The 24,224-nt window shown below is 39.4% G+C and overlaps 1 protein-coding gene across 5 annotated transcripts in view; it reads right to left on the reverse strand.

Moving 5' to 3' along the window:
• The window catches only part of adad1 (adenosine deaminase domain containing 1 (testis-specific)), a 53,630-nt gene that overhangs the window by 27,086 nt on the left and 2,320 nt on the right, over nt 1-24,224 (reverse strand). For 4 of the 5 annotated variants that reach the window (XR_003693511.1, XR_003693510.1, XM_028588985.1 and 1 more), the window contains exons 4-13: nt 22,917-23,087; nt 22,337-22,408; nt 21,612-21,737; nt 21,044-21,167; nt 19,807-19,974; nt 19,517-19,592; nt 19,192-19,348; nt 18,027-18,261; nt 14,970-15,102; nt 13,492-13,601 (exon numbers count right to left, since the gene is read on the reverse strand). Coding sequence is in view for 3 of the 5 variants with exons in the window: in XM_028588985.1 (XP_028444786.1) it covers nt 13,492-13,601; nt 14,970-15,102; nt 18,027-18,261; nt 19,192-19,348; nt 19,517-19,592; nt 19,807-19,974; nt 21,044-21,167; nt 21,612-21,737; nt 22,337-22,408; nt 22,917-23,087 (1,372 nt within the window). In the remaining 2 variants the exon portion in view is untranslated. Of the gene's footprint in view, nt 1-12,945; nt 13,602-14,969; nt 15,103-18,026; nt 18,262-19,191; nt 19,349-19,516; nt 19,593-19,806; nt 19,975-21,043; nt 21,168-21,611; nt 21,738-22,336; nt 22,409-22,916; nt 23,088-24,224 lie in introns of those variants that run through there. The other variant, XM_028588984.1, reaches the window with a different exon arrangement.

Consider the following 24,224-nt stretch of genomic DNA (forward strand, 5'->3'; position numbering starts at 1 on the left):
CCGTCTATCGCTAGCAATGCAGTGATCAATGACGCTTCTTTCAGACCAATCAGCAGCCTGCAGGGTTTCACGTCACCTTCTCGGCTCGCCTCAGCTCGCTTGGAACCTCGACTGAGTAGGTACTAAAAAAAGTACCTGTTAGCAGGTACCAGGTACTTTTTTTCGTAATGGAAAACCAAAAAAGGCGAGTCGAGGCGAGGCGAGTAGGTACCATGTAATGGAAAAGCGCCATATGCTCACTTCCTATGAGAGCAGCACACCTGTCCCTCAAAGTGCCAGGCTCTTAATTATGCAGACCTTTAAGCCTGAATATAGTTGTCATGAAGGGGGAACTTATTATTAAAGAGCTATAGAGACCAAAAACTGTTTTTTACCAGGCTGTAAACATACAACAAAGCAGGAATATATCACTAATGCGGAGGCAGTGGGAATACACCGAGACCAGAAAATAAAGAACCATGTAGAAATGGAAAGTGGAAAGTTAACCAGCAGCAATGAATGACATTTGCATGATGAAACTAATGAAGCAATAAAGTAATAGAAGACCCATAACACACTCTTGCACACTCTCATCACTAGCAGACATCTGAGCAGATAAACCTCAGATCACAGAAAAAAAATAAATAAAGTTGAAACAAACTCATGCAGAGCACAAGGGCCCAGCATTCATTCACTGTCATTGCAGTCGTTAGGGCTTTTTCCAAATTATTTTTCTTCAGTGAGCTGTGCCTTATTCAATTATCAGTTAAAGGAAGACATAAAAATACATGTAAAACAGCAACAACATCTTTTATATATGTACAAAAAGTGTCAGTTTGTGACAAACATTTGCCCAATAGAGTTAACAGAGAGAAAGAAAAACCCTCTGTACCACAAACTAGGGACGGCCAACCTACTTTCAGAACAGCTTCAAGTTAAATGCTGTGCTACAATAGGCCACTTGAGGGATTTTACCATGTTGTAGTAGCATAGTAAAAAAAAAATTCCAAGAGTCATCTAAAGGAAAAACAACGCTGTATGCATTAGGTGATATGCAACTAATTCAGCCCACCCTTTCCACCCCACAGCTATATAAAAGCAATCAAGCACAGGGGGTAAGTAAACCAATACAACAACTCCACTAGACATCTTGCTTCTCACACTGACAAGCCTTCAAGCTAAAAATGGAGCACTTTATTGGGATTGCCGTTTGGATAACTCTCTTAACTCTCTCTGGTTGTCTTCAAACAAAATCACTACCCATTGGTAACTTCGGTTATTCCTATATGCGGGATAATGTAGAATGTGTAAGTAATTTTAAGCCAAATATATTTCCCTGCTCAGTTTGCAAAGTTTTTTCCAGTTGTTAATACAGTCCAATGTTTTTTTCTTTCCATACAGCCATCGGATTCAAAATTCTATGCTCCAGAAAACGTGGAGGTAAGGGTATATTTTAATATGTTAAAGTCGTTTACAGGTTGTTTATTTAAACAAGATGCATTGCAGAAAAATTCACAATTAACAGTGAAAAATGGTAAAGGTATGTACTGTACCAAATATGATGATGAATTGATCGGTTTGTGAATAGTAAGTCAAGTAAAAAAAAAAAAAAAAAAAAAGAAAAGTCATGTTGGGTACTCCCCAGCATCAAAGAAGCTCAAGTGTCAGGGTTTAGATGAGCTTTTTTAAACCACATGTAAAGGTTCTCTAGTACAGGAAATGAGCTTGGCAGGTGTTGATTCCTCACGCAGCTGACTTCTCATTTTGCAGCCACAAGTCTGCCTCAGTCAGAGCAGTAAAAGGAAGCTAAAACATCTTTCTCTCTCACACAGCCAAAATGCATTACTACAGCACTGGACTGCGCTATGAGAGAATTTAATGGAACAGTCAAAGTAGAATGTGGAGACCCTAAGGAATACATAGAAGACGCTGTCGAATACTTGGCTGGTTTCATACAAGAACGATTGGAAAAAGGCTATGTAAGTATTTTCCCACGCTGTGTTGCCAAATCAAGTGCCAATGATTTAATAAAAAAAAAAATTTGACAACATAAAATCTACTCAAATCGACTGAACTATCATCATTTTCTTCTCCCTAGGCACTGACAAACTCAACAGAATGTAAGTGTGAAAGATGGTCTGAAACTCCTTTCCATGAGTTTCTGAATAAAACGTTTACCTTACTTCAAAAAAGTAAAGCTCAGCTGTCATGAAATGCAAATAATGGACAACTAAACTTCCATATAGTACGAGATGACATGACCAACCATTGATTCTGAAGCAGACGGACTTTTCAAGAATATATGAGTGTTTTAAGGATTTTATGTAATCACGCAACATCTACACATGTGGAATTGAGTGATCTCAGGTATATATCTTGCTGCTCTAAATATTGACATCTATAACCATGTCATTGCAATGTGGAGATAAGGCAACTATTCATACTGAATGTTTATTTTTTACTTTTTACTACATATTAATAATCTTATACTTCCACAAGTATATATATGTTTTCCTCTAATGTCTACAACATTCTGCTGTGAAATGTATTTAAAAGTTCTCAGTCAATGTCAATGCTTTTGATGTAAGCTCCTGTAAACCTCTGAATTTCTATTTATACAGTATATTTATTATTTATTTTGTATGATGTTTGTTGGTACTCTAAACCTGAAGGAATAACTTAATAAAATAATCTTAAAAGAGTTTGTGTATTGCCAGTAAGAACATTACAAATTATGGGAAACAAGCTAAGTTAGTTTAGCTCTTGTGTGTTGTTTGGTGGAGAATAAATTGAAAAATAATGCTATTTGGATCAAGTTTTGGATTAACCTACCCATAAGATAAATAAGACACAACAAGTCTGTTTTAGAGCCAGATTTTCCCCTCTTAACATTATGTGGGAGAGGAATAGGTAGGTATATGGCCTCTGTAGGAGGCTGTATTTCCTTAACGTTAAAAGGGCAAAGAAACTAGTCAAGCTGTCCACACGAAGTTTGAATATGGAAAATGAAGTCATAGTGATTCATTTATTGTCAAGTCATTTTAGGAACAAATACAGAGTCTGTACACTCCCACAGTGCATAGCCATTTGAACCAATAGGTACGTCCACTTTACTGTTTTGGCAAGTTAGCCGTTTGGCATCATAATATAATAGCATGATAGCCAGACTTTTTTTTTTTTAAAACATCAGCTAAAATATAGTTGTCAGGTCCCCAAATCTCCACTCTGAAAGATCAATGCTTTTAAATCTCCATAATCATTAACATTACTAGCAGGATCTCACTGCACTGTAACAATGGAAGGACTACAGACACTTTTGATGGTGAAGTCTACATTTTGTGATTATGAGGCAAGAGTAACAGCAAAGCTACAAAGCATGGTTGACTAATATGCAACAAGTCTTACACGCTAGAATTGAAGTTAGTTACACCACACTGTTTTGATTTTTCACCGCCTCAACAGAATGTTGCCAGCAAAAATACTGATACAAATACAGGTGTCCTCTCATGCTTGACAAAATAAACAGCTGTGCTAATAACAATTTACAATTTATTTTTTTTTCCGATTGCTCAACGACAGTAGGCACAACTGGAGTCACATGTGCAAAACACTAACTCCAGTCTCCACAGCAGCAGTTCATGTGGAGCAAACTCTAGTTCGTTTTTCATTGCTTGAACACAGTTTTCAAAACTCTACACACTTATCCCATGACTTTAACCATGACGTGCACAACACTGTAGATTTACAGCACTTTGTTCAAATGCTAACACACTGCTGTCAAAACTGTTAACCACACATTCAAAACAGAATAGATGTCAGTCTGGGGCCTATCAAACAGTGCTGATTGGAATTTTAGCTGAAAGCCTGAGCAGGTGTCTTGTTTTAGACTAGTTAATATACATAGAACATATACGTACTCAGAAAGCCTCTTTTTGTAGACAAACACCAAATAAGAATGAAAAAATACTACACTGTACCGTTTGAGAGAAACAGGTAAAAGAGTTAAGATACCATTATGTCAGGTAAGATGTCTGAAGTTATATACACAGCTAAGAAAAACAAAAGTGAAAAACACAATATCTTTACAATAGTAAAACTGCGTTCTTACTGTTTTTCAGAAAGTAATGGAGGTGAAAGCAATGGAAACACTACATTCCTTTGTATTTAGAGATGATGCAGACACCCAATGTGATGAAGAAAACTTGCTACATGATGCTGGAGAGAGGCAGGATTAGTCACACTATTCTTTATTACTGTTATGTACCTTTAGTTTTTTTTGTCCCAGTTATTCCATAAATTACTAGAGACAAAATACTATATTTAAGCAAATTGCTGATTTTCATTCCTTTTTGTTTACCTTACGTAAAAATTGGTATATTATAAAATCTATATATTTTCCTTAAAGAAACTATTGAGTAGTGTAAAGTCACTCAAATTGTTCAAACAGTAAAGATGGGAAAGTTTGTAATTTCTGTATTGGTGTTTGATGCTTGTGTTTTAACTCTCAGTGTGTTCTGAGTGACAGTGTGTGTTACCTCAGTGAGGATTGTTCATAGTGTTTGGCTGCACTGATCCTGTTTTGAAATGTGTTAAGAGTTGTGTTGCTTAGAATGAGTTTTGCAGGTGATGTGAATGGTTTAGCTCAGGTGACTGTTGGTAAGGCAGACTGTGGTTTGAGTTTTGCACGTGACTCCAGTTGTGCCCACTGTCGTTTAGCAATCGAAAAAAACTAAACTATAGGCAACTTAATTTCAAAGAAAAAAAAAAAAAAAAAAAAAAGATGAAGCGACTCTGCCTTGTTGTTGCAGAACACAGCCACCTATTGTTACTGTACACGAATTCCGGGGCAGTTCAGTGCTTGTGTTTCGCTTTTTACCTTCATAGTGTTAAAGTCTTTTGTGGCTGTGATAGAGGCACTGATGTTTCTTGTTTCCTGTTACAGTGGGGGAAATAAGTATTTGACCCCTTGCTGATTTTGCAGGTTTGCCCACTTACAAAGAATGCAAAAATCTACAATTTTAATCATATGTACATTCTAACAGTGAAAGACAGAATCCCAAAGAAAATTCCAGAAAATCACATCATATGAATTTATTAAAATTGATAACCATCTGATGAGGAAAAACAAGTATTTGACCCCCTGGACAAACAGCAAGTATTCTGGCTCCTACAAGCCAGTTAGTCTTTCTTTAAGACACAGCCCCAATCCAAACCAATTGTCTACATCAAATAAACCTGCCTCACCTCGCTACCTGTATAAAAGACACCAGCAACACCCAAACAACCAGCATCCAAGATCACCACCATGGGCAAGACCAAAGAGCTTTCTACGGACATCAGGGACAAGATTGTTGATCTGCACAAGGCTGGGATGGGCTACAATAGAATCGGAAAGCAACTTGGAGAGAAAAGATCAACTGTCGGTGCAGTTATCAGGAAATGGAAGAAGCACCACACCACCGCCAACCTCCCTCGGTCTGGGCCTCCACACAAGATCTTGCCTCGTGGGGTGTCCCTGATCATGCGAACGGTGAGGAATCATCCCAAAACCACAAGGGGGGAACTGATGAATCAACTGAAGGCAGCTGGGACCACAGTTACAAAAGAAACGGTTGGTAACACACTACGCCGTCATGGATTGAAATCCTGCAGCGCACGCAAGGTCCCCCTGCTCAAGAAGAAACATGTACAGGCCCGCATGAAGTTCGCCATTGACCACCTGGACGACTCAGAAGAGGCCTGGAAGAAGGTGATGTGGTCAGATGAGACCAAAATAGAACTTTTGGCCTCAACTCAACTCGTCGTGTTTGGAGGGCAAAGAACACGTAGTACAACCCAAAGAACACCATCCCCACCGTCAAGCATGGTGGTGGCAACATCATGTTTTGGGGGTGCTTTTCAGCCAAGGGGACGGGACAACTCCATCGTATTGAGGGGAGGATGGACGGGGCCATGTATCGTGGAATTCTGGACCGACATCTCCTTCCCTCAGTGAGAGAGCTGAAGATGGGTTGAGGATGGGTGTTTCAGCACGACAACAACCCTAAGCACACCGCCAAAGCAACAAAAGAGTGGCTGAAGAAGAAGCACATCAAGGTTCTGGAGTGGCCTAGCCAGTCTCCAGACCTGAATCCAATTGAAAATCTTTGAGGGAGCTTAAAATTGAGTTGCCAGGCGACAACCTCGGAACCTGAATGATTTGGAGGCTGTCTGCAGGGAGGAGTGGGCCAACATCCCTGCCGAAATGTGCACAAACCTTGTCACCAACTATAAAAACCGTTTGACATCTGTGCTGGCCAATAATGGCTTTTCTACAAAATATTAACATGCTGTTTGTCCAGGGGGCCAAATACTTGTTTTTCTTCATCAGATGGTTATCAATTTTAATAAATTCATATGATGTGATTTTCTGGAATTTTCTTTGGGATTCTGTCTTTCACTGTTAGAATGTACATATGATAAAAATTGTAGATTTTTGCATTCTTTGTAAGTGGGCAAACCTGCAAAATCAGCAAGGGGTCAAATACTTATTTCCCCCACTGTACGTTACTGAACTCTAATGGCGCAAAGCGGACTGACGAGTCTGTCGCAGCGTGACGTCAGGTTGCTTTATTTCCCCCCAAAATTTGAATTAGTCTCAACTTTTTGCCGCAGGCATTCAAAACAAATGGGAAGACCTGCGTTTTTGACTGAGGAGTGACGAGCGGCGCAGTGTTTGTGAATGCATGCTCAGCCAGCGCCGAAAGCATTGGCTTTACGCACGACCGTACTCTTTAACTTTATCAAATCGCCTGAAAACGACACTAGGCTACTACAGTATAAGCACACAGACTAGGGGTGTAACGGTTCACAAAATTCACGGTTCGGTTCGATACGAGAAAGTGGTGTCACGGTTTGATACAGCAAAAAGAAAGAAATGCCAGAGAAATTGACTTGATTTTTACAATTTGTTTATTGATTAAAACTAACATCATAAAGTATGATCTGTTTTACTTTGAACAATAACAGAGCTATACCTGACCCATCTTCTGGGGTGTCTTCTTAGCAGCATATAAAACAAAAACAGCTCCTTATGAAAAATTATACACATTACAGTCAAGTAGCTTTGTGTAGCTCTTGACGTCCAGCCATCTGCTGTCAGAGCAACAGCTGGTGCTTCGGACAATTGGTTCTCTATTTGGGCTTTTTTTTGTTGTTGTACAAAGCAGGAACTACGGTCTGGCTGAAATGGGCTCATGAAGGCATAGTGTAACGGGGCTCAATTACTTTAACCATGGTTGTTTACATCTTACTGATTCAAGATCAGCTTTCTAAGAACGAGTCGAGATTGAAAGAGTGGAATTAATTTGTACCTGATCCCCGGTCAGATTGGGTTGTATCAGCAAGTGAAAGTGTAGAAAAGCGAGAGAAAGAAGCGGCTGCTATAAAAAATGTCCCGCAAATAAATAGCTTTTTAAAAACAGCTGGGAATGACGAAGAGGAGGATGTCGAGGAGCTAGCCAACTTTAGCTTGGAAGAATCGCTGCCTTCTACCAGCTACACTCAGCCACAGCTAACGGTGGCTAACGTTAACTTTAGCGAAGTTGTTGTGGAAAAAGACAGAGATGAGGCCGGTCATCAGCATTACAGAACAAGGTAATGGCACCTCGGAACGAGGCTGGCGGCAGAAAGACACGCTCTCTCACTAGTGAGGCACTGACCCGACACCTTCACAACGGTGAAACTGTACCACGGGAGTGGGTTCTATATTCACTGTCCAGTGTCCACCGGAGACATTTACTGCGTTGCCTGTAAAGTTCTATCAACACACAGCAACGCATGTGTAGTAGGGTTTAGCGAGCTGCTGAGGGAGCTTGACGTTGAGGATTTGATCTGAGACTTTGCAAAAAAAAAAAAAAAAAAAAAGACAAGAAATTAGAACTTCTAAAAGGTAAGAGCTATTATGCTATCTGTAAATTGAGTAGGTTAATATAATCTGTTGTGACAGTGTGACCAGATGATGTACATATTTTGTTTAGTTTATTGAAATGCCATGCATATCAGACGTATTGCATCATAATTTTGTGATGCTGCTACAGGCCTGTGTGAGACTTAGTTGTCAAGTGCAGTAGATGTTGGCTTTTGCAGTTTGTGAAGTTGCAAGCTGACTATGTGACTGTTTTGCAACCTGCAATCAGCTGTGTTGTGTGATATATCTTCAGTCAATCACGATTCAGAATTACTATTGTGCTTTCTGCTTGGGTGATTTTAGTGAATATTATATTGCCATAGTCTTGAGCCATACAATGCTTTGGTATTATTTTTTATTCGATAGTGACAGCGGATAGACAGGAACGGGGGAGAGAAAGAGAGGGAATGACACGCAGCAAAAGGCCGCAGGTCGCATTCAGCCTACATGGGGCGCAAGCTAGCTGGGGGAGTTAGAGGCCACCCCAAGTCATTCATCTTTTGACCAGTAGTGATTTGGCATGTGATTTATGTATGCCTATTTAGTTCACTGTGCAGTACGCACCGTACCATGTAGCCTACTTCATGGAAGGGGGGGGTGCACCCCCTGCTGAAAATGACTTTCCGCGCCTCTGGATGTCGGCGTAAATGAGTTGACATGTTTGTAGTATTCCCACTGGTGTAGCCTATTCTAGCGTAGCAGATGCGACATACCATTGCTTTTTTATCCACCACTCTTGCCACCACCCTCATAACTTACAGGAAAAACGAATACCTACCCATCGAATGAATATTCGGACCCAGCCCTAATCAACAGTCATACAAAACCTTTCACACTGGAACAGCACAAACAATGTAGAGACAGGTCTGGCAATGAAAAATAAGGGACTTGTAAAACTTTTAGTGACAAAAATCCTGTTTCCTTCATTTTCTTAAAGTTTGTCATATTTTAAAGTGCTCATATTATGCTCATTTTCAGGTTCTTAATTGTATTTAGAGGTTGTACCAGAATAGATTATGTGGTTTAATTTTCAGAAAACACCATATATTTGTTGTACTACACATTGCTGCAGCTCCTCTTTCCACCCCCGTTTTAGCTACCGAGTGAGGCATCTCACTTCTGTACCATCTTCGTTGGGAGTTGCACATGCTCAGTAAGTACTGCTAGCTAATCAGTTGCAGAGTATGAGGGCGTGCCATGCTAGCAGCTAGGCGAGCATTATAACATGTTACAAAGTGACGCACGTTCATCGCGGAAATAAAGGCTGGACTACAATAGAGCTGTCTGGAGCAGTTTGTGAACAGTGTTTTCTGTTGGAGATGGTAAGTCCCTTTGGGGTGGACTTTGGGCTTTTTTCACTTTGTAAACCTATAACGTGCACAAAAAGATATATAACACAATAAAGGAAAGGGGAAAAGCCAAAAAGCATAAAAAGCACTTTAAATACTACTAAATAAAATGCAAACATTGCAAATCCATTGCTGATCCAGAGACCCAAATGATAGCTACAGTAAAAAGGATGACAATACAAGAAATCCTATATACACTACATGTATGGCTAGATAGATTAATTCAAGTTCTTCACAGTACATTTTAGAGGTGTGACTCTTCACTGACCTCCCGATTCGATTACGATTATCATGTCAGCAATTCAATATCTCGATGCATCACGATGCGTCAAATAAATTTTTCTATTAAAGCCATATAGGATATTTTATTAAAAGCTTTTCATAGCTTCAAAAACAAAACATTCTGCAGTGCTCTAATACTAAATAAATTGGATACATAAAACTACAGCACTGAGCACATGGCACTTCCTGAATGTGCAAAACATACCAGAATATGTAAACAGAAATGTTGTTAGGCATACATTAAATTGTATACAGAAATAATCAATTATGGCCCGGCTGATTATTGTTGCAGCATCGTCCATGTCCCCGATTCGATGCATCGATTATTTGATTAATTTCAACACCTCTAGTACATTTGTGAAGTGTGTATAGCTTACTGTACTGCATAGTATAAAACAATATAGTATATGAAAAAGGTGGCAATAGTGGTTACAGTTACCTTCCAAAAAACAATAAGCACACATTTATGCCATTGATAGTAACTGCTTTCTTTTAATTTGGATCTTTTCATATTTTAAAGTTTTTTGCACATCATCCTTATTATGAAAGAAGGCATTTTGTGCCCTGTTGTCCTGTCCTAAAAGTCAGGGGTACTGAGATGCAATTTGTTTAAGACAAATTACAACATTTCACAGACAATTGCAGAGACAAAATGCCACCCAGGGGCCCATGAGGTTCTTAATCCAGCCAAAATCTACAAGAATGCAGTACATACTACACACACTCCTGCACAGCACCTTGGCATAGGCGCACAGCTTCTAAGAGCGCGGGTCTCAAATGGTTCACTGTATAACCACATCAAAAGAGTTGCATATCCTGTTTATCTCTAAACCTACTAGTATCACCTCAGTGACTGATGTCAAACAAAAGGTTCAGCTCATTTATATTTTACACTATCAATTTGCTTCTCTTTGGGAGAACTGAATCAGTAACTTCAATATTTTTAAGTCATATTCCCTAAATCCTAGTGGCATTAGACAACACAAGACCCTGACACACCTATGTTAAAACAGTATGTATGTAAAATGTATGTTAGCATCAATGTCCACAAGGACACACATTTACCATTTTAGTGACAACACGAAACATTCTACAAGCCATAATAGATTCCAGTCCAACACAAGAATACAATAGTAGGCATAATTTATTACATATAGAACATTCACATTCAGCCAAGATCACAATACTAATATGGGTTGGTGCCATTTTACAGAAAATTTAACTGAGTTGGCTGCCTGATGTTAAACACATACACGCAACATAAGCTGAGGTTATAAGATAAGGATTTGTGGGAGACTTCCCTCTTCTGATCTACAGGAAATCCCCTGCTAACTGAAAAACTACCAAAAGAATTTCCAAAATAAAATATTTACAACTATGAATTGACTGCAGCAGGAAGGAGGGCAATGTATGCAGTGCCTCTAGACAATATGGCCTTTCACATGTATCATGCTAACACTACTTTGTTAATTGACTGCCATTAAGGTTTCCCTCTGCATTATCATTCAAAACAAAGACATCAGCATCAAATATCAACTGCAATGGCCTCTCATGGAGCACAACCTAACCAGTCAAAAATGATAAGTATTCCAATAAATCTAATCAGCATTTGACCATTTATTAAACTGCCATAAAATCAAACAGTGTAAGGTGCTATCAGGGTTTGGTGCACTGAATTACACCTTAAAAATCACACTCTGCACTGTATATGTAAAAGCAAGAACATAAAGAAAACATAAGTATGAAACCTGGAGCTGTAACTGGAACTGTAAGGCTTGATCCTTGGACACAAGTTCCCTGAATGCACTGGTAGCTCCTTCTGTTGCCCAAACCAGTACGAAGTAAACACACCACTCCATTCACAAGACTGCTCAACACTTAAGACTAAATGATCCACTAAAGCGCATAAACAGGAAACCCCAGCATTTCCTGTATGCGTATATGTAATATCAGAGCAAATCGACAGTTTGCTTCAACATAAGGGGGTCTATATGTTTCAATACAGTGACAAGCAGCCAGATCTTTGCAAAATACAATGGTTAACCAGCCACTAACTGTTTAGAGGGCAACACCAAGTCATTTCATGTTTGCCAGTTAACACAAGATAGCATACGTTAACTTTTCTTTTTAAATACGGACCTGCAAACTGAGTAGTGAAACAAATGTGGAAGAAAAGGGTCTGGGGGCCTTCTCCCCCAGAAGAAAACTTTGGTGATTTTAATACACAAATGAAGCCCTTTGGAGTGTTTTGAGATTATACAATGAGAAAACATCTTATTTTGATAAAACAAACAAGTTGTATTGCATAATAATAAATACTATTGGGTTATAATTAGTGATGCATTGCGTTCATTACTTTAATTTTGCTGGTAAATGTGGAGCTCATTTTAAAGTTATTTATATATTACTTTACATACTGCTGGGCTTGTAATTTGCCCCTGGGGGATCATGGCTTACTTAGTCTCGCATTGCCAGACCTTCCTCCACAGCGCTGCTGACACACAGCACATGTGATGGGAGAAAAACGTGCTCTGGTTTATTGGCATTTCTTTAAACCAATCACAATCATCATTGGCAGCGCTAAGTGCCGGATGGAGCCGTGGGCTGAATCTCATCCCCCTTATTTGACAGCTCCTCGGTCCACGTCTGAACCAGATGTTATTCTGTCACTCCTCGGTGAAGGCCATCTCAAAGCTCTTATTTCATCCCGAGGACCAAGCATTGAGGAGGGATCATGGAGGAGCTATAGCTGAGGATAGACAAGTGCTACCTTCCGTGAACCATGCAGCTGAAGGAGTTGCTAACTCCGCCCAAACAGCTGACGCTTCAGAGAAAAACATCTCATCACCCTCTAAAAACACATTTGCTCGTTGCCTCTCTCCTCCGATGATTTCCTCGCGTCTCTCCCGGGCCTCCTCGGTGGGAGGGACTAAGAAGCGAGGAAGGGAGGCAAGTGGAGGAGTCGGGGATGCAATTTAAGGACTTTGGGACATACCAATGGTGCCGCTGCAAAATAGCCTCGGGAAGGAACTTGTTTTGTTGGAACGTGTACATTCAAAAGTCGTGCAACAGAAAACTCAGATTGGACAGATAGTCTAGCTAGCTAGCTGTCTGGATTTACCCTGCAGAGATCTAAGGAGCAGTTAACCATAGTCCTCAGAAATCGACCAGAGTTTAAAATTCAACACAAAGAAAGTGGAAGGTAACGGACATCAGGCGGAATTTCCGGCGACACCGGAGTAATCCCGTTGGTGGAACATCGTGGATATAGACTATGGCTACTAAGACTCAAATCACACACTGTTCAGTAACAAGTGTTAAGTCAAATCACTGAATATGGACCAAAAATATGATTTTTCTCTATGAAATGAAAACACAAACAGTAACTTAAGTGAGACCAAACGCAGGTCTTTATGTAACAATCGTGACTTACTTGTCATACAGAGCCCTCAGGAACATAAATGTGAAGCTCAAAAGTAGGATACATAAGGTATGATCATACATTGTACATAGTCATTTTCATTACACACATTAGCATACATTATTTTAAGACAATGTAGATAGTGCATGCTCTTATCACTTTATACAATGCATATACATAATATTAACTGAAGGTAGCAGAACTATTACCACAATCTAGGCCTGCAGTGGGCTGCAACGCAAGTTGTTTAGCTCTACAAATGGCTGTATTATACAAATGTATAATTAAGGATTAAAGACCATAGACAGTCCACAAACACAAAACGGCTTTTAAACATGAACAGGGATTGACTTTAATCCCTGTAGAAATCACAACACAAAAGGTATCACCAGCCAGCTCAAGTCCCACAGTAACAAGTGCTACTTGTTAACTAAACTGGTTGGTTTTTACATTTGAACACAATTGCTTCCAGAATGTAGATTTTCTTTCAGTGATAATGTGGTTTTACTCACATGCTGAAGTCATCACTAGCAGAAAGCTTGACCAGCCAGGAACCATAGCCCTGCTGCAGCAGGAACTCCTTCAGCACGTTCTTGGCTTCCTGGTAAGGCTTTGCCATCCTCTTCAGTGACAAAAAACAATATAAGTGCATAATAATGATTTGTACAGAGATCTTTTCTAAATCAAATATACAACAGACTTGACAAAATCCTTTTTAAATTTGAAATGAAGTGAAGTTAGGCGTATTTGCCTTGAGCGGACAATAATTTATCAAGCGTTTAAGTGTTATGTGTAGGGCTGCAACAATGAATCGAAAAAATTCGATTAAAAAAGTTGGCAACGAATTTCATTATCGATTCGTTGTGTCGCAACTATTACGCCACTCAGTCGCGGAGATAAAAAAAAAAAGAAATTGAGTTGAGTGCAGTGCAGAGCGGAGCGGAAGAAAAAAAAAATAAAAAAGAGCAGAGCGGGGGTAGAGGAAATACGGAGAGAGACCGGAGAGACCTGTAACGTTGTTCTGAAACACACGGCAGAGGCAAAGAAATCAGTACGACCCAAGTCATCCAAATGTGGGAGCATTTCACACTAAATAAATCGAAAACGTGTTAATTGCAAGATAAGCAAAAGCGACACGGCATGGCACGGGTGCTAAAACGTAAACATGTTGGAGTCCTTGATGAGGAGGAAGGGAGTTAAACAGCAGGGTAAAGTCACCACACAATCCTACTTCTGTTCCGTTTTGAAGTGAGGAACGTAACGTCCCTCCAGTAGCTCTTCTGGTGCTGGTGTGTTTACTCGTTATCCAGCTGACAAGCATGACAATGTAGCGTTAGCTCATTAATAACAGTAGTAAAGCAGGGGTGGTATAGTTTGCAAGACTACAGACACGGTTTTATTCACTTGCCTTTTTTGGCCCATTCATTTTTTAATCTGTTGTCAGATATATATTCTGTCCCGTACCAGTTATTGTTGACAAATACATTTGTGTGTGTTGTATAAATGAACTTAACTTGCACTTACTAGATAATAATTTAATGAATAAGCTTTGTGTGTGTGTGTGTGTGTGTGTGTGTGTGTGTGTGTGTGTGTGTGTGTGTGTGTGTGTGTGTGTGTGTGTCTTGTCTATATCTGCTCTTTGGGTTACTTACCTTTACACAACTATTAACTAAAAACAACAAGTATGTATGTAAGTATGTATTGAGTTGATGTAAATTAATGTTTTTTTTTATCAAATTCATCGATTAAATCGAAAAAAATAATCGACAGATTAATCTACTATTAAAATAATCGTTAATTGCAGCCCTAGTTATGCGTTTATCAAACTGAAAACTGATAATTATTATCACATGTAAGTGTCGATTAATTTTAAAACAGGATCTGCTTTTGATTACCAAGAGAGTGAATGTCAGTGAATCAGGGCTGCAACCTGTGTTATTGCTGTAATACAAGTGTTACTTTGGTTTAAATTAAACACTGTTGAGGTTACCTTGGCTTCTTTGTAGAAGCTTGCGGCCAGCAGGTCCTGCCTCTGGGCCTCTTTGGCCACCAACTTGAAGCGGTGCAGCATCGCTGCTTTGCACAGACGGCTTGCAAGAGCCGGGCCACTCTTAAAGGGAGATCTACAACCAGATAATCAGTGTAAAGAAAAAGTGGTTGCTATCACAGACAAAGCTAGCAAAATAACCTGAATATTGTAAAAGAAAATTAAAACTACTTGGTATTGTTTCTTTATTGGAATCGTTTGGAGGATTTGGTTTAAAATCCGATCATCTGTTCCAAATTTAACATCCACGAGTTTTGGTTTCCGTAGCAGCCAGGCGCTTGTTGTGTTGCAGCCATGGAGCACAGTAAGCGGTGCTCTAGTGTGGCTTTATTTTACGTTGAAAAAGCCCGGTAAAACGGCAAACCACATTCACCAAACTTTCCTCTTATTTGTGAAATAAGCATGCTGTCGGTACACGATCCGTGCTGCCTGAACAATCCGTTCTGCGCATGATGATAATCCTGTTTTACGAGTTCTCTTAATACCTCCATGGGATTTACAACACTGCACGATCTGTCATAGTTGCAGCGGTCTGCCATTAGCCTCATGTATGTATTAAGTTAGCCTCCACCGGGAAGCTAACGCCAGTTTAGCTAACAGCTAATTCGGCTAACCGCTAGCTGACAGCTTGATTTAGTCTGAAATATCATTAAGTCAAACTAAACACTGGGAAAGGCAGGCTACAGCTAAATTAAGACTTTACAGTAACAATAAAGACAACTATTGAGTGATTGTATTTTAAATGAGCACAAGAAAAGTAGAACTGACGTAACAGCTGTTATATATTTTAAAGGTCCCATGGCATGAAAATTTCACTTTGAGATTTTTTAACATTAATATGAGTTCCCCCAGCCTGCCTATGGTCCCCCAGTGGCTAGAAATGGTGATAGGTGTAAACCGAGCCCTGGGTATCCTGCTCTGCCTTTGAGAAAATGAAAGCTCAGATGGGCCGATCTGGAATCTTCTCCTTATGAGGTCATAAAGGGAAAGGTTACCTCCCCTTTCTCTGCTTTGACCGCCCAGAGAATTTGGCCCACCCATGAGAGAGAGACATCATGGCTTTCAAATGAGCAAAGTGGCAGTTGGTCAAGGCCACAACCCCACCCTCCACCTTGCCCCCCCTTCTCTCCTCTTCAGACACAGAAATGGCACATCCTAAGGAAAGCTCATTGGGGGACTGGCTCTAGTGGCTGTAATTCTGCACAAAGGCTGAATTTTGGGAAAGAGACTTCAGATACAATATTAGGGGACCACTAAGGTCTATATAAAAGCATCCAAAGAGCACCATGTCATGGGACCTTTAACAGTTATTTTGAGGTTTAAGGGTCTTGTACATGCTGTCTCAGCTAGCGGTTAGCCGAATTAGTTAGCTAAACTAACGTTAGCTTTCCGGTGGAGGGTAACGTAGTGTTAATTTTGTCACCTATTTTTAATTTAGCATTAGTCTTGTGCCAAATGTCCTTGTTAGTTTTGGTCATATTTAGTCATTCACATATCTTTTTTTGGTTAGTCAAGTTTTAGTCGACTAAAAGTCTCGTCATTTTAGTCCAGTTTTAGTTAAAAGAGAACTCAATATCTTAGTCAAGTTTTAGTCAAAACATTTTAGTCTTTTTTTAAATAAGTTATTTCTGATAACCATTTCAGTCAAATAGTTATATAACAAATTATATAAAGTTATATAAATATCGAGCCTCTTCGTTATTTCACCAGTAAATTCCTGTTAAACGACAAAAACAACCATTGAATAGGAAAATGATATTTTACAATAACATTGAAAGCAGCAAGAGACTGGCGAGGCGAGTTTGAAGTGAACGCATCAAATGTGTTGTTTTTCAGACAACGGCAGCTGCAGACGGTCGTACGTCCCCTTGTTGGAATCCTCTCCAGTGAAATACAGACAAACTTTACACCGTTTAGCGGTCAGCATTTTAACTGTGTTTAATCCAGCTTCTAGCTAACGGTAGGCTAACATTACCTGCTGCCAAGTATAGTTTTAACTAGCGTCCCGTGCAGCGATGTTTTGGTTGACTCTAACGTCTGTTTAGGAGCATCAGAGAGAAGCGCAGGCATTTAAGTGGTGCCAAAATCCATGTTGCTATTCCGACCAGTAGATAACGGTCGTTAAGGCACCGGTCGGTGCCGTATTAGCACCGGGTCTCGGTATCCAACCCTAGTAACAGCTGAATATTCTATCTCATGATGCAAAAGTAGAGACAATTGTAGAGGAAAATGAAGAGAGATTTTATCTTAGTTTTTATTTTATGCAAAACATTTTAGTCTCGTCTTTTTTCGTCAACAATAATGCATGTTAATTTAGACTTAGTTAGCGTTTTTGGACATTGGCACAGTCTCGTCATCGTCTCGTCTTAGTCATGGAAAAAAAGGTCGTCAAGGAACACATTTAGTCTCGTCTGACGAAATAAACACTAGGCTAACGGCAGACCGCTACAACTACGACCGGAAGCGTGGAACAGATCATGCAGTGTCGTAAATCCCTACAACAAGATTATCATCAGCGCATGCGCAGAACGGATCATGCAGGCAGCACGGATTGTGTACCGACACGTGACCCAATTCAACTCCACCCCTCAAAGAATCCGAATCAAGAATCGATATGAACCGGAATCGAAATCAGAATTGTTAAAATCCAGACGACGCCCAACCCTAATCCCTACACAGCTGACTGACAAGGGAACTTGTCAAGCTGAGGAACACTGGCTACAGTTTCAACTTCTCACGGCAACTTGCCAATTACATTTCCAGGCTGCATTGTTTCAACCTTAAAATTAATGTAATCAATGAATATGTGATCGCACAGTAAGCTTTAAAGTGATTTTTGAATTTTAAATAATTGCAATCCAATCTCTTACAAGTTTGAGAGTGGAAAACCCCCACCAAACAAACCATTTGCAAGCAAATATGAATACATGCAAAACAAAAAAAAACATTGGTAGCTACATACGACACCCTACAGCCAATTTCCTATACGGTCATCCTTACTGCTCTACGGTCTTGCCCTCCAGGCCATCCACAACCTCCACGGAGCTGTCACCTTCGCTCCAGTTGATACCGTAAGTCAATTGGCATTTATCGGCAGTGCTAGTAGCCACAGAAGGTACCAGGCTGATGCAGGGCCTCATCATGCAGTAGAACATGGGCAGCTTGGAGGTGATCCCCTCCACACGCTGGCTCACAGAGATTGTCATGCCACGGATATCACTGCAGTCAATGTCACCTATAAGATGTAAAAACATAAAAATAAAAATAAAGTTCATATCTTTTAGCAAATACCTATGTATAGTTATACTTGATCACTGGATCAGGTTATTTGTCTGATAGACTTCCTCTAATACTTTCATGAAGCTTAACTTTTTAAAAAAGGGAAAGGTATTTTTCAACCTGGACCCTATTTTCCCCATGTTTGTGTGTCTAAGTGACTAAATGGATATGAAAATCTTTTGAAATTAGTCCAGCATTGAGTAAGAGCACCTCAAGCTTGAGCTGCGAAACAGCCTGCAATGTAATCCTTCGGTTTAATTGCGCACCGTCAATATGTCCACTAAAAGAGCTTGTTTTTACCAATGACAGGCTCAAGTTGGTATAAGTGTGTGTGACTACATTACGGACCCTACAGATAAATAAAACATTTTTATTTTTTGTTATTGGTTTAACCAAGTCTCACTCAAGGAGAAGTTTTGCTCTAAAATTTCATGTGGCCCCCACATTTTCAAAATCAGCTAAAATATTCAACCATAACATTGAAAAAAATGTAAATAACACGCTATGCTTTCTGTACTTTAACACAAATCAAAATGTGGGGAAAATAGGATCCAGGTTGAAAATCACCAACGTTTCTCTTCAATTCTCAAATCAGGTTACCAGCACAAATCAGGAAGTCTAACCATTCTGATTTAATTGTCTGACATATAGCTATACTGTCTCACTTTACACAACCCCTGGAGTGATTCTGCTGTTGCATTTGCACTTGATGGTGATACATTTAACGCAATGCTCTTAATACAGACTTTGTAATTGCCAACGTGGTCAGGATTTGGAAAAGGTAGCACGGAATTGGAATAGGGTGGCTGCTTTTAAATTCTCTTTGCAGGAAAAAAAAAACCTGATAATCCTAGTCTAATGAGCATGACATGACTTGTTGACTTGCCTATGAGGATGCTTTGGACATAGACAGGCTCAATGAAGTGGCTGAGCAAGGCTCCCTGGTATCCTAGCACCTGCCACTGAGTGAGCTTGTCTGTGGCGGACATGCTGACCATCTTGGAGGGAGATTGATCAAAGGATGAAGAGAACACAGAGAACACCTAAAAGAAACCGATTAATTTGTAGTTATGCAGCGATGTTGCAGTTAACAGTTGCAATGCTAATTCTATTACAACTCCATAATACATTTACAAATATACATCTTAACTTGTGTTGCATATATCATAAAAGCAACATCCCCTACAGGAGAGAAAGTAACAGTATAACACCTTTCCCTCCACTGAGAGGTGGAGACTGATCTCGTTGTTGACCTGCCATGCCGAAATGGAGAGCGGATTCAGGCGCCTGAGAATAGAGCACAGAGCTGAGAGAAGAGCATTGCATTTGTAGAAACTTTATTCGTGCTACTTTTTCCATAGTTGGCATTTTTGTTGCTCTTACAAATACCTATCTGATAACAAACACAGCCCCCCTTTCCCTTACTCGATCACACCACTTGATCTGCTGTGCCTCATAAGAAAACTGCAGTGGGAACCTCTAAGTTAATAATTACACTCACAGTTTAGAAGGGATTGCAGCACCCTTTGGCAGTTGGTTCACATAGAGGTGGAGGGTAATGCCATCCCTCAGGCTGAGGAGGCCGCTGCTGCTGTTCTGCTGGAAGATCGACTTTTTTGTCAGATTGGCCGTTTTGCTGAAGAACATCAGCAGGTGTCGGTACAGAAACCTGACAGCAAAGCATGAGATGGGCTCATTATGATGGAACATCTGAAATATGTGCAGCAACAGTGTCTAGAGCAGGGGTCACCAACCTTTTCTGAAACTGAGAGCTACTTCATGAGTACGGAGTCATACGAAGGGCTACCAGTTTGATACACTCTTCTGAAATAACAAATATGCTCAGTTTGCCTTTAGTTATATACAGTACAGGCCAAAAGTTTGGACACACCTTCTCATTCAATGTGTTTCTTTATTTTCATGACTATTTACATTGTAGATTCTCACTGAAGGCATCAAAACTATGAATGAACACATATGGAATTATGTACTGAACAAAAAAGTGTGAAATAACTGAAAACATGTCTTATATTTTAGATTCTAAAGATACCCTTTGCTTTTTTGATAACTCTGCAAACCCTTGGTGTTCTCTCAATGAGCTTCATGAGGTAGTCACCTGAAATGGTTTTCACTTCACAGGTGTGCCTTGTCAGGGTTAATTAGTGGAATTTGTTCCCTTATTAATAAAAAAAGCAAAGGGGGGCTACTTTAAAGAATCTAAAATATAAGACATGTTTTCAGTTATTTCACACTTTTTTGTTAAGTACATAATTCCATATGTGTTCATTCATAGTTTTGATGCCTTCAGTGAGAATCTACAATGTAAATAGTCATGAAAATAAAAAGGAAACACATTGAATGAGAAGGTGTGTCCAAACGTTTGGCCTGTACTGTATGATTGTTAATGATTAATGATACTCATCTATGTGAAGACACTGATCACGTTAATGATTTCTCACAATAATTATCAACAATGACTTAACAAGGTGGGAAACAGATAATAAATATAAAATTTTCGTTTTTAGAACAGGCCTGAGGGCTACTCATGTGGTCCTTGGGGGCTACCTGGTGCCCGCGGGCACCGTGTTGGTGACCCCTGGTCTAGAGTATCATAACCTTACATGGAGCAATAGTAGTAGTGTATTAACACATGCATCACAGGATAATGAGAAAATAGTTTGTTTCTAGACATGACCCAAACTATCCAATATACACACAGGGTCATGTTTGCAACTGACCTCATAAGGGATCTCCTTGCAGTTACCACTGCATGTGAATCGTGCACAATACGTCCACTCATGGAGGCACTCTCGTTAGTATTGAAGTTCCCCGTGCCTAGAGCGACCACCTCAAAAACACCTGCTATAGAGCAATAGTAGTTTTGTAAGTGTACACACACACACTTTCTGAGCAGACCTAATGGAACTAAAAATACAACATTACTCCTTATTATACAGTGTGTGTGTGTATATATATATATATATATATATATATATATATATATACTGTATATATATATCTCTATCAGCAGTATGCATAATGCTGTCAAAATACCATGAACAGCTGTACAAACAATACAAAAAGTGCAATAAATACTACCTTTGTATAGCTTGTAATTTCCCATTAGTTTTTTGTTGCCTTTACACTGTGTCCACCAATGTCAGATTAAACAATTGTTATTGTATACAATATGATTCAACAAGCCAATACAGAGTAATTTTAGATGAAACTACCTGTATTGTTTAACTTTTTACAAACCAACCATCAGACCATGATATCCTCCAGCTTTTGTGAAAGCTCACTTACCATTCTGAATAATAAATGCTGCTGTGGTGCCCGCACAAGCAGAGAATTCTGGGTGGCTGTTCATCAGTTTAGTGAGCTGATCCTTGACAGCTTGTGGAATCTGGAGGTTGACAGAACTCGTCCTTTCTGAATAGCAAGAAGGATAATACAGATAAAAAATGAACTGGGCTTTTTTTTCACTAATTTCATTACAGACACCCTGAATGAGAAAGGTATGTATAGTATAGAGATGTGCATATTCTACAGTAGTGTGTGTTTGTGCAGTATGTCCTGCAATTGCCCTTTTTTGCTTCCTACAATATGGTCCTCAATATTTCAACTTACTCGTTTTTGTTTCTTTGGCTGAACTGTGGAACATAGGTTTCTAAATTATGGGTATAATAATAATTATGAGATAAAAGTGCTGACTTTCAACTATATCCAACACAATCATTCAAGAGATACAGCCAGACTAACCCATGGGTTTTTAAGGCCAAGCAGTGATATATTTTTCACAGACAAGTCAGTCAACATAACCTCAATCCAAACACTTTTCATCCAATATGGAAGTCAACCCTGAATGTAAACCTGAATGTCAGTAATTTGAACGTCAATGTCTTGTTTGAGAGAGACCGAGTACTGAGCCAACAGAACAAAAAAAATATGCAACTGTCCTAATGTTTGCCATTTAGCAATTAGGACATCCAAGAGCGTGAGAGAGTCAAATAAAAAAAATCCACCATTACCATGAATGGCTCTACAAGGGTGTATGTCAGAGATGGAGGGCTCCTCTTTTACTGGCAGTGGTGGAGGGACATCTAGGAAGGGAAAACAGGCATGGATATCAATGAAGATGAGAGCCCCCTTAATACACTAAATCTTTTAAATAGGTTTTAAGAGTCATTGCTGAGCATTTTCAATAATCATCCTCTACCCGCCCGTAACTGCTTAAAATGAGCCTGTATCATGTTTTTAGGCATTATTCTGTTATGTCTAAATCTTTATAGACTTTAATTCATCTTTACATCCTGTTAACAGGGTGTTGTTGTACAAGAGCATGTGTGCCCAGCCAACCTATGCTTTTGTTACATAAAATTGTTTTGCTTTCTAAAATACTCAGCTAATTCTCTTTTAAGAGTCATCTGTCCACAATGTCCAAAAGCAGCAAGAAACCTCTATGCTACTACACTTTCCTAAATCTTTCTTTGTCTGAAATGATATATCTTCATCGTAGGCAACCCAAGTCTCATTGTACCAGCCAGCAAGAGGAATCATTTAAGTCTGCTTCAGAAACACATTATAATTTGATCAGCATTAGATCCTAACCTGATGCTTCAGGGAGGACATAATTCAGATTCTCCAAGGTGGGCAGCAGTTCTGGCAGAGCGAGCTGAGCAGCTTTGAGCCGAGCTTCCTTCTTGGTTATTCCCATGCCAGTCTTGTACTCAACGCCATCAATCACGACACAAAAGGCAAAATAAAACCCTTGTATGTTGCCTGAAAAAAAAAAGAGATTGGGTACAAATCCTCAGCACGGCCTGTAAATGTGTCTTTTACATCAGCCACTAATAAGCAGTCACATTTTGGGAATCGTATAAGGAGATGAGCCTGCAGGTTTTATCCTAAAGCTAAGTTGCCACTACAAGACTTTCAAAGTCTTCAGATCCCTGTACTGTTCACACTACACAACTCACTGTCTTGTTGTTGTCACACTACTTGGCTGCTTTTTGTTGACTTATATGATAGTAAACTGACTTATCATTTAGTTTTGTAATAGTGTTTTGACAGAAATAATAAAAAATAGCAGAGGTCTCCTTGGGCTTTAGCAATTTGTAACAGGCTTTGACATTTTGCAGACAAAGCAATTATTGGCAAAGTAATCAATAAAAAATAGTTTATTCCAGTTCTAAAACAAATACTTCTGAATTACTGTAATAATTAATGACTTTAATTATGACAGAAGTCATCAATAATCTCAAGCACCAGATTAAAATTTTATTACAGGCAACTTAAATCTTTTGCATAAATTTGTCAAGTATAATCAATCAACAAGCTTTCATGGACCAATAACAGTAGTAGTGTTCTCCAAAGTGAATTAGAATCAGAAAAAGGTTAATTGCCACAATAAGTACACTTGTGTGGAATTTGCCTTGTTTAATGGTGCAAACATATTAAACATTAAAATGAAACAAACAAATACATCAAACAAACAAAAATAAACAGCATAAGAAAAAGGCTGAATGGGTTGAGTGCAGAATGTGCAAATAATATACACTCACCTAAAAGGATTATTAGGAACACCCTACTAATACCGTGTTTGACCCCCTTTCGCCTTCAGAACTGCCTTAATTCTTTGTGGCATTGATTCAACAAGGTGCTGGAAGCATTCTTTAGAAATGTTGGCCCATATTGATAGGATAGCATCCCCCACACCATTACACCACCACCACCATCAGCCTGCACAGTGGTAACAAGGCATGACGGATCCATGTTCTCATTCAAATCCTGACTCTACCATCTGAATGTCTCAACAGAAATCGAGACTCATCAGACCAAGCAACATTTTTCCAATCCTCAATTGTCCAATTTTGGTGAGCTTGTGCAAATTGTAGCCTCATTTTCCTATTTTAAGTG

The sequence above is a fragment of the Perca flavescens genome, chromosome 10, assembly GCF_004354835.1.
Source record: "Perca flavescens isolate YP-PL-M2 chromosome 10, PFLA_1.0, whole genome shotgun sequence".
Taxonomy (NCBI): domain Eukaryota; kingdom Metazoa; phylum Chordata; class Actinopteri; order Perciformes; family Percidae; genus Perca; species Perca flavescens.